General features: G+C 41.4%; 1 protein-coding gene across 4 annotated transcripts; it reads right to left on the bottom strand.

The window, feature by feature from the left end:
• Nucleotides 1-850: 850 nt before the first annotated feature.
• LOC122895780 (alpha hemoglobin stabilizing protein) lies at nucleotides 851-10,536 on the bottom strand. 4 transcript variants are annotated; one of them, XM_044233463.1, is made up of 4 exons: nucleotides 10,339-10,536; nucleotides 6,411-6,491; nucleotides 1,419-1,497; nucleotides 851-1,219 (listed from the first exon to the last, which is right to left on the bottom strand). In XM_044233463.1, exons 3-4 carry the CDS (start codon nucleotides 1,491-1,493, stop codon nucleotides 1,016-1,018), a joined length of 279 nt encoding a protein of 92 aa, XP_044089398.1. In that variant the 5' UTR covers nucleotides 1,494-1,497; nucleotides 6,411-6,491; nucleotides 10,339-10,536; the 3' UTR covers nucleotides 851-1,015. The 4 variants fall into 4 exon arrangements, with proteins under 4 accessions (XP_044089398.1, XP_044089399.1, XP_044089397.1 ...); XM_044233464.1 differs by having other exon boundaries at nucleotides 10,377-10,536; XM_044233462.1 differs by lacking the exon at nucleotides 10,339-10,536 and adding an exon at nucleotides 10,075-10,323.
• Nucleotides 10,537-10,583: the final 47 nt, after the last annotated feature.

Raw genomic sequence — 10,583 nt, 5'->3', positions numbered from 1 at the left:
TGAAGAGAAAACAGGAAATGACAGGGAGTGCTCCTTGCTCTCCTCCTGGCAGCCCACCAGCATGGGCTCTGGCCAGCCTCTGATTTGTGTGCCCAACCCCTAGACTGACTCTCCGTGCCCGTTCCCACCTCTATCCCTCCTCCCCTGCTCACTGGTGCTGGACATCTCTGAGGCTCTTCACAATGAAGAGGTTTACAGGGTTTAGAGGCTGAAGAGAAAAGAAGTCTAAGTCAGGGAACAATGTGAAATGGTTGGGGCCTCAGAGGCAGGAAGGAATCTCTGCTTCTCAAACCTGAGAGCTGAGGCTGAGGATTATAGAGCCAAAGGTTTTCCTACCTGAAGGAAAAAAAAAAAGGATGTATTGAATGGTTCCCAAGATCCTTTCCAACTCTAAATCACAACAATGCTGCAGGGAGGTATTCTGTAATATTGGAGCCATGAGTTCCTAGAGCTTTGTTCAAGCTGGGGCTAAGGACAAGGAATTGGAAAATTGAGGTCAGTGGCCTCTTGATTCCACCTAACATAGGGTGAACAAGACTGGAAGTCTTCAACAACGTTCTTCTAGACAAGAATTCCAGATGGCCACAATTTCTAAAGAGCTTTTTTATTTCCTTTCCTTCCTTTTTTTTAATGACCCCTCCCCGCAGCACTTTCCCTTTAGCCTCTGCCTGTCTGGCCTCTGCTTTAGACTATTTTAATACTGCCCAGTTGCTACTTAAGGCTGCTAAGCTCTGCTCTAAAGAAATTGAACACCCGAGAGCATATCCAGGAAGCAGAGCTAAAGGAAAAGGAACTAGCCGCCTCCACAGGTCAGGGAACGGCAACTGAAGAAGAACAGAAGGGCCAGGAAGACCGGCAAACCAGTTTGGTCTTTATTGAGGTGTCAGGGTAGAATAACACCATGAAGGAGCCGAGGCTGAGCACTTAAAGAACACAGAGGCAGGATTTGAGGGTTTCTTAGAGATGCAGGCCTGGGTATTTGGGCTAGGAGAAAGGCACTGAGTGATTTAGGTGCTCAAAGGGACTTCAAGAATGCCCTATACTTGGTCAGGAAAGGGGCAGACAGAGTTCTTAGCTCTTGCTCAAGTTCCTGCAGAGCCCGCTCCTGCTCTTGCTGCTCCCCTACCATCTGCTTCCTGTAATAGCTGATGTAGAAGTTCACCCAGTCATCCACCATCGTCATCATGGCTTCTTCAGGTAGAGGAGGATTAGGGAAGACCTGCAGAGTGAGGGGAGAGCAAGGGAGGATGTGGTCATCAGTGTGATTCGGAAATAACTCACAAACTCCAACCTCCTCCTTTCCCTGATTTCCATCAACTGCCCCATGGCTCTCCCAGCTCTAAATTACTCTCCCTTCTCTCCCCTCACCCACCTGCCAAGAGTCTCTGCCTGTCCTTTGAGACAGTGCCTGGGCTTACCTGCTGATTCAGCAGAACATTAAATTCCTTCATTCCTGTAGAAATGAGATCCTTATTGGCCTGAAGAAGAGCCATCTGCCTAAGTTAGAGAAAGACAGAATTTAAGTAACATTTTTCCTCATTGTTGGGTATTTTGCCCCAATTCCCTCATTCCCCTTAGAGATCTCTGGTGCCTTGCCAGGACCACCTCTCCAACACCTTTCGAATCATGCCCTGCTCGGAGATCACCTTTCTCCCCGGCTGGCTCACCTGCAGGTCCACCAGTGCTACGTAGGTCTCACCCACACTTTCCGGAGTATGTAAGCGTACTGAACTAAAGGTAGGCAAGGAGTCAAGTATCTGCCTAAGAGGGAAACGCCCTGCATCTAGGTCCTGAGGGAGGGTGATAAGTCAACCCGGGGATGAGACAGAGGGAGACGTTTCCCTGAAGTTAAAAGATAGAAAGGCCAAGAAAGACAGATAAGTGGGGAGACCCAGAAAACCAAACCCAGGACAGATCCTTGCCATCTACCCCACATCGCGGTACCCGCGCTCCAAAACTAAAATTCAGGCCAACAAAACTAACATTAACTGACTCCCTGTTACATGGCAGACACTTCTTTTCATTTTATTTTAACTCCAATATACTTAACAAGCAGTGTTGTATACGTTTCAGTACACTTTCTGTACAATGTAGGGATTCAACAATTTCATATATCACCCTGTGCTCATCATGCCAAGTGCATAATCCCCATCACCTGTTCCCCCATCCCCCTACCCACTTTCCCTCTGGTAACCATCGGTTTGTTCTCAAAGGTCAAGAGTCTGTTGGCTGGCCTCTCTCCCTCTCTTCTCTGTCTCTGTCTCTCTTTCCCATGCTTGTTTGTTTTCTTTCCTAAATTCCTCATAGGAGTGAAAGCATATAGTATCTTTCTCTGACTGACTTATTTACTTCATTCCACTTACATTCTCGAGCTCCATCCCTGTTGCAAATGGCAAGATTTCATTCTCTTTTATGGCTGAATAATATTCCATTATATAAAAATAAATATATATTTCCATGGCAATTATTCTCCAATTCATAGATGATATATTATAGCAGTTACATTAATCATGTGTGTCAGGCACTGTTTCAAGCATGTATTAAGGTATTTATCCTTTTTTTTTTTTAAAGATTTTATTTATTTATTTGAGAGAGAGAGAGACAGTGAGAGAGAGCATGAGCGAGGAGAAGGTCAGAGAGCGAAGCAGACTCCCCATGGAGCTGGGAGCCTGATGTGGGACTCGATCCCGGGACTCCAGGATCACGCCCTGAGCCGAAGGCAGTCGTCCAACCAACTGAGCCACCCAGGCGTCCCAAGGTATTTATCCTTATAAAAAAATTCTATTGGGCAAAGACTAATAGAAACCACATTTTGTGGATGAAACACTTGTAAGATGTGGAAAACTGGACTCTACCAGGCTGTGCCCCATAAGAAAGGAGACACATTTGGGACGCCTAGGTGGTTTAGTTGGTTGAGTGTCCAGCTCTTGGCTTCAGGTCATGTTCTCAGGGTTGTGAGATGAGTCTCCCATTGGGCTTCATACTCAGCAGGAAATCTGCTCAAGATTCTCTCCTTCTGAGTGGAGGGAAATTGGAGGGAGAGATGAACCATGAGAGGCTATGGACTCTGAAAAACAATCTGAGGGTTTTGAAGGGGCGGGGGTGGGAAGTTGGGCCAGCCTGGAGGTGGGTATTGTGGAGGGCACGGATTGCATGGAGCACTGGGTGTGGTGCATAAACAATGAATTCTAATACACTGAAAAGTGGTAAAAAAAATTTTTTTAATTTTTAAAAATACAAAAAAAATTATTCTTTCCCTCTGCCCCTCCCCCACTCTCACACTTTCTCTCTCTAAAATAAATAAATAAACAATTTTTTTAAAAAAAGAATAGAAACACATTTTTCTTGTTCTCTACCATATCATCAGGTATTTAAATAAGCAGAAATACTTTTTTCTTTTTAAATATTTTCCTAATGTCCATTTTTAGTAGATGTTTTTCAAATTTCGAAATCACTAAATGCTAATTGAAGTGTTTTGAAACAATTGTTTCAAAACAATACAAAAATGTACACTGAAAAAGTTGGTCATTTTTGTTTCCTCCTCCAACAAAGTATCCAGCATTAAAGATGTATTTATTTCCTGCCACATCTTTCTCCATTGAAAAACCAACATTCATAGGTACCTCCATACTTATACAGGCTTTGTTGATTTTCTTTTTTGTTTATAACATGTTCTTAATTAACATACAACAAAATTGATTTCCCTTTGTGTACATTCCTGAATGTTATTACATAGATTCATATAACCACTACCACAATTATGACACAGAATATTTCCATCACCCTATAATTCCATTATAGGACATCCTCAAAAGCACTAAATTGTTGTGATAGGGAAGAGACCAGTGGCTGGCAAGGGTTAGGTATGGGAGTGGGGGTCATTATAAGGGGTAGCATACTATAAGGGAATTATATAGTATATAACTTTGAGAGTGGTTTCTTTCGCTGAGAATAATGCCCTTAAAGTTCACGCAAGTTGTTGCAAGTAGCACTAAGTTGTTCTTTTTCATTGCTGAGTATACATCACATGCATACACTATAGTTTGTTTATTTGCCCCCCTGAAGGACATCTGGATGATTTGCAGTTTGGGACAAGCATGAATAGAGCTTCTATAAATATTTGTGTACAGACTTTTGCACGAACATGTCTTCATTTATCTAGGGTAGAAAATATTTGTTACCACTAGGAGAAAAAATCGTAATACAACCTGACAAGGAACATGTATACAGAATTTATGACAAATCCTTATAGATAATAAGACAATCCAGTCTTCTAAATTGCTGGAAGACTAATATAGACATTTCAAAAAGAAGATATACAAATACCCAAGCATATGCAAAGACATTCAACATTATTACTTTTCGGGGAGATACAGATTAGAGCTACGGGGTGATAATACCCCACGGCCACTACAAGGACTAAAATTTTAAAAAGATCAAATGTCGGCGAGTATATGGAATGAACAGAATTGTGATACAGTGCTAGGGAGACTGTAGAAGTGGGACTTCCAGCCACTTTGGAAAACAACCTGGCAATTTTTTATAAAGTTCAAAATACACTTACCACATGACCCATCAATTTCACTCTTAGGTAGAGTCCTTGAGAAATGAACATACATGTCTACAAAAATAGTTGCAGGCAAATACAAATGTTCACATTATTATTCATAATAATTAAAAAACGGGAAAAACCCAAATGTCCAATAACCACTGAATAGATATACAGATCGTGATATATTCACTCGATTATATACTACTCAGCAGAAAAAAGGAACAGTCTAATGGTATTCATGACAATATGGATGGATCTCAGAATAATCAGGAGGAGTGAAAGAAGGCAGACATACAATTAAGAGGAAGAAATGGGTAAATAAAAAAAGACATGAAGTGGTGAGGTAGGGGACTGAAACAGGAAAAGGGAATTAAGAGTACATTTGTCCTGATGAGCACTGAGTAATATACGGAATTACTGAGTCACTATTTTGTACAGCTGAAACTTAATATAACATTGTATGTTAACTACACTGAAATTAACTTTCTAAAAAGAAGCCAGACATGAAATATTATATACAATATAATTCTATATCTATGAAATTCTCGAATAGGCAAAAATAATCTATAGTGACAGAAAACAGATCCAAACGCGAGTGGAGATTAAAATGCAAAGCTGCCCAAGGGAAATTTTTTGGACAATAGAAATAGATATATCCTGATTATGACAAGCAGTCATGCACTGTTAGCAGGAGTGTAAATTAATAAAGTTTTTTAGAACTGTACTTCATGCACTGTTAGCAGGAGTGTAAATTAGTAAAGTTTTTTAGAAGGATAATTTGGCAGTACTTGTTCAAATTAAAATATATATATATGCTTCAACCCAATGATTCTGCTTTGAACTCTATTTTAAGAATTATTCATATTCAATGCACAGAAAGGCCTGTACAAGGAATTTGCCATAATAATAATGAAATTAGTTATAACAATGAAAAGGCAGAAAAACTCAAACTCTCATTAATATAGGAAGTCATTAAAGAAATAATGGCACATTCATACTGTGGCATGACATGCAGTTATTAAAATAAATGAGGTAGATATTTATGTACTGATATGAAAAGATATTGAAGATAATGTTAAAAAGGGATGCCTGAGTGCCTCAGTCAGTTAAGCACCTGCCTTTGACTCAGGTCATGATCCCAGTGTCCTGTGATAAAGCCCCACATTGGGCTCCTTGCTCAGTAGCAAACCTTTTTCTCCCTCTGCCTGCTGCTCCCCCTGCTTGTGCACTCCCCCTCCTCCTCTTTCTCTGAAAAATACATTTAAAAAAATCTTTAAGATAATGTTAAATGAACCATAGTTAGAGCAGACTACCCTGTAGGAGTAGGGATTAAACATAAAACTCTCTCTCTCTCTCTCTCTCTCTTTCTCTTTCTCTAGGTATCTGTGTGTCTAGAATAGTAAACAATATTCACTTCTGGGGACTGACTAATATTTGTTGGGAAATGGAAAAAGGAATAAATGTCAAGGGAGAACTTGATCTTATCTATCTATACTATTGATTGAATTATTTCACAGAAAGAATGCACCCTTCTATTATTTTTATAATTCTTGCAAAGAATACAAAATTTAAAAGGTAGAAAGAAGATGGTGTCGTCCTAAAATCATTAGCCACAAATTTGATTTCTGCCTCAGTGCCTAGAAGAACTAGGCCTAGCATCTGTTCACTAAATATTTGTTGAATGAATAAATAAATAAATGCTTTTGCCACTTTTCAGCTCTGTGACCTTGGTGAAGTCACTTCACATACATAAGTTTCAGTTTCCTTGTTTGCAAAGAAGGGAAAAAATAGTTACTGTTTACTAGGGCTACTGAGAAAATAAATTCATTCATTCCACAAATTGATATTTGGAACCTACCTTGCACCAGGAACTGGAACAGGGCACGAGGAATATATTCAGCGCCAAAGACAAAATTCCTGTCTTCCTGGAGTTCATGTTCTAGTGGGAGGAATAAGAGGATGAATGGTAAGGGCAATATATGAGACATAGGGCAAGATCCAATCTACAGAACTTTCTGGGCCATGACAAGAAGTTTGTGCTTCATTTCCAAGTGTGAGGAAAAAACCTCCTTCCACAAAAGTAATAGGAAGCCACTGAAGTTTAAACAGAGGATCTTTAAACTTCATGCAGAGTGGACTGTAAGGGGGCAGGAGTGGAAGTGTGGGGATCAATGAGGGTAAAGTCAAGGAGACAAGCAGCTTGGAATATTCTGTCCAGTGTTTGGTATACTGTTGAATGCAGACTACCAAGAGGTTTCACGGGGATAGGAAAAGGGGAACCATCACACATCTCTTTGTCAAGCCATTGATCTGGACACTTCTGAAAGAAGTGCATGATGAGTCCTTGTCCTCACTTATAGTTCAGTTGGAAAGACAGGACATAGGTACCTAATAAAAGCAAATATAAACTGGCTCCAGAAAGCATATGCTAAGGGCTAAATAAGTGCTACAGTGAACGAGAGCTGCCATGGTCTCTGAGCAGAGAAACCAATGTGGATAATTAGTGATGGGCAGTAAAGCTGAGAGGTTCATAATTAATGTGATAATATATACCAGTTTGCTCAGAACAGCTCCAGGCTGTTTCCCCAATGTAATAGTTAAAAGTGCCTCCTCTAGAGAACACAGGTAGCATCCTCTTCGACCTCAGCCACAGCAACTTCTTCCTAGAAACATCACCAAAGGCAAGGGAAGCAAGGGCAAAACTGAACTTGGGACTTCATCAAGATCAAAAGTTTTTGCACAGCAAAGGAAACAGTCAACAAAACCAAACGACAACTGTCAGAATGGGAGAAGATATTCACAAATGACATATCAGATAAAAGGCTAGTATCCAAAATCTATAAAGAACTTCCCAAATGCAACACCCAAAGAATAAATAATCCAATCAAGAAATGGGCAGAGAGGGGCGCCTGGGTGGCTCAGTGGGTTAAGTCGCTGCCTTCGGCTCAGGTCATGATCTCAGGATCCTGGGATCGAGTCCCACATCGGGCTCTCTGCTCAGCAGGGAGCCTGCTTCCCTCTCTCTCTCTGCCTGCCTCTCCATCTACTTGTGATTTCTCTCTGTCAAATAAATAAATAAAATCTTAAAAAAAAAAAAAAAGAAATGGGCAGAGGATATGAACAGACATTTCTGCAAGGAAGACATCCAGATGGCCAACAGACACATGAAAAAGTGCTCCACATCACTCGGCATCAGGGAAATACAAATCAAAACCACAATGAGATATCACCTCACACCAGTCAGAATGGCTGAAATTAACAGTCAGGAAATGACAGATGCTGGCGAGGATGCGGAGAAAGGGGAACCCTCCTACACTGTTGGTGGGAATGCAAGCTGGTGCAGCCACTCTGGAAAACAGCATGAAGGTTCCTCAAAATGTTGAAAATAAAGCTACCCTACAACCCAGCAATTGCACTACTGGGTATTTACCCTAACGATACAAACGTAGTGATCCAAAGGGGCACGTGCACCCGAATGTTTATAGCAGCAATGTCCGCAATAGCCAAACTATGGAAAGAACCTAGATGTCCATCAACGGATGAATGGATAAAGAAGATGTGGTGTATATACACAATGGAATACTATGCAGCCATCAAAAGAAAGGAAACCTTGCCATTTGTGACGACGTGGATGGAACTAGAGGGTATCGTGCTTAGCGAAATAAGTCAAGCAGAGAAAGACAACTATCATATGATCTCCCTGATATGAGGAAGTGGAGATGCAACATGGGGGCTTAAGGGGGTAGGAGAAGAATAAATGAAACAAGATGGGATTGGGAGGGAGACAAACCATAAGTGACTCTTAATCTCACAAAACAAACTGAGGGTTGCTGGGGGTGGGGGTTGGGAGAAGGGGGGTGGGGTTATGGACATTGGGGTGGGTATGTGCTTTGGTGAGTGCTGTGAAGTGTGTAAACCTGGCGATTCACAGACCTGTACCCCTGGGGATAAAAATATATTATATGTTTATAAAAAATAAAAAATTAAAAAAGAAATAAATAAAATAAAATATTATACATTTGTTAGTATGAAGGTTCCTCAAAAAGTTCTAAATAGAACTACCCTATGATCCAGCAATTGCACCACTAGGTATTTACCCAAAGAATACAAAAATACTAATTTGAAAGGATACATGCACCCCAATATTTAAAGCAGCATTATCTACAATAGCCAAAAACCATGGAAACAGTCCAAGTGTCTATTGACTGATGAATGGATAAAGAAGATGCAATATATACATATATATTTATTAATTTTTATATATTATACATAAAACACACACCATACAATATTACTCAGTCATTAAAAAGAATGAAATCTTGCCATCTGCAGCTACATGGATGAAGCTAGAGTATTAGGCTAAGCGAAATAAATCAGTCAGAGAAAAACAAATGCCATATGGTTTCACTTATATGTGGGACTTCAGAAACAAAACAAATGAGCATAGGAGAAAAATAGGATATAGAGAGGCAAACCAAGAAACAGACTCTGAACTATGGAGAACAAACTGATGGTTCCCAGAAGGGAGGTGGGTAGGGGGATGGGTGAAGTCCGTGATGGGGATTAAGCAGTGCCCTTGTTGTGATGGGCACGGGGTGTTGCATGGAAGTGTTGAATCACTGACTTGTATACCTGACAGCAATATTACACTTTATGTTAACTAACTGAAATTTAAATAAAAACAAAAATAAATAAAAGTATTACACATTTGTAACCCTTCAATTTTTCACTCTAACACCAAACTCAAAACTTAAAAAAATAATAATGAAGTGACCCAGGTCTATCTTAGCATCAGAGAGACTGTGTGTAGGTCTCAGATAAGATGAGGCGGGGTAGAAGTGTGTTCCAGGCTGAGGTCTAAGAGAAGGTGATAGTTTGGGAGAATCAGAAGTTTAAACTAGGGAGTCAGACTGTGGGAGTCCAAGAAAGCCAGGCTAAGAAACCAGGATGTTTTATTTTCGGATAAAATAAAGGGCGCTTTAGTCAAATTTCTACTTTGGAATCAGTACATGACACTAGATAGAAGGAGAAAGGGAGAGAGGGAAAGAAAAAGGGATGAGTTAGGGGAAAGGGGGGGCTAGGTTGGGAGAGAAGGAAACGGTCTCTTTAGACTCTTACCCCAGTTTCATGGACCCTTTCCCCCAATAAACACACAAGAACTTCTTGCCTATTTCTTGTTTTCTGAGACTATTAACCGCAATCCCTTGATTTTCTCATTCCTCAGATGTCCAAAGGATCCTTTCAGAAATAATAGTCTTCCAGGAAAAAGGATGAAAACAGAGAGGGAGGCAAATCATAAGAGACTCTTAGCGCTAGAAACAAAGTGAGGGTCGCTGGAGGGGGTGGTGACCGGACAGGAAACCGGGTGATGGGCACTAATCAAGCACTTGATGGAATGAGCCTGGGTGTTGCGTCCACCGATGAATCACTAAAGTCTACCTCTGAAGCTAATACAGTGCATGTTAACTAAATAGAATTTAAATTAAAAAAAAAAAAAAAAGGAAAGAAAAGAAAAGAAATACCACTCTTGCAGTCTTGGGTAAGGCCCAGGACCTCGGGGATCATTTATCCACCTTCTCACCACGCATTCGTTGGGTTTTTATTCATTCATTGTCTCTACTAGGTGTTGGGTGCTGGGGATACAACAAGGAGTAATATATAGTCCCTGCATCTAAGGCCCCGGGGCGGACACTGACTTGCCCCAAACGTAAAAATCCCGTCGCCGTACTAGGTCCCAAGCACAACGGGGCCCCTCCCCCTTCTGCCCCTAGCTGAAAGGGGCCGACCCCAGGAATGCAGGTATCTCCAGGACTGGGCAGCTCACGGGCTCCCGTGGCTCCAGAGGTCCAGCAACAAACGCTCCGGGGAACAAAAGCAGACAGCAGCCCTGGCGCGTCCGCAGGAGGCACCGTGGTGTCCTGGGCTGCACCCAGGCGGACGCAGCGGCGGCGGCATCTTCGCGGAGGAAGTTTGCACCTGCACAGCCGCCGTAGCCGAGCCGGAAACGCCGTTCCGCCACGTTCCGCCACGT

Source organism: Neovison vison, chromosome 14, assembly GCF_020171115.1.
Source record: "Neovison vison isolate M4711 chromosome 14, ASM_NN_V1, whole genome shotgun sequence".
NCBI lineage: Eukaryota > Metazoa > Chordata > Mammalia > Carnivora > Mustelidae > Neogale > Neogale vison.
This window is presented reverse-complemented; position numbering and strand designations above follow the sequence as displayed.

Bases quoted from the DNA above. Each gene is read 5' to 3' on its own strand.
- LOC122895780 (XM_044233463.1), bottom strand. From the start codon at position 1,493: ATGGCTCTTCTTCAGGCCAATAAGGATCTCATTTCTACAGGAATGAAG. The intron at 1,220-1,418 runs GTAAGCCCAGGC...CTCACTCTGCAG, and splicing joins ATGTTCTGCTGAATCAGCAG to GTCTTCCCTAATCCTCCTCT.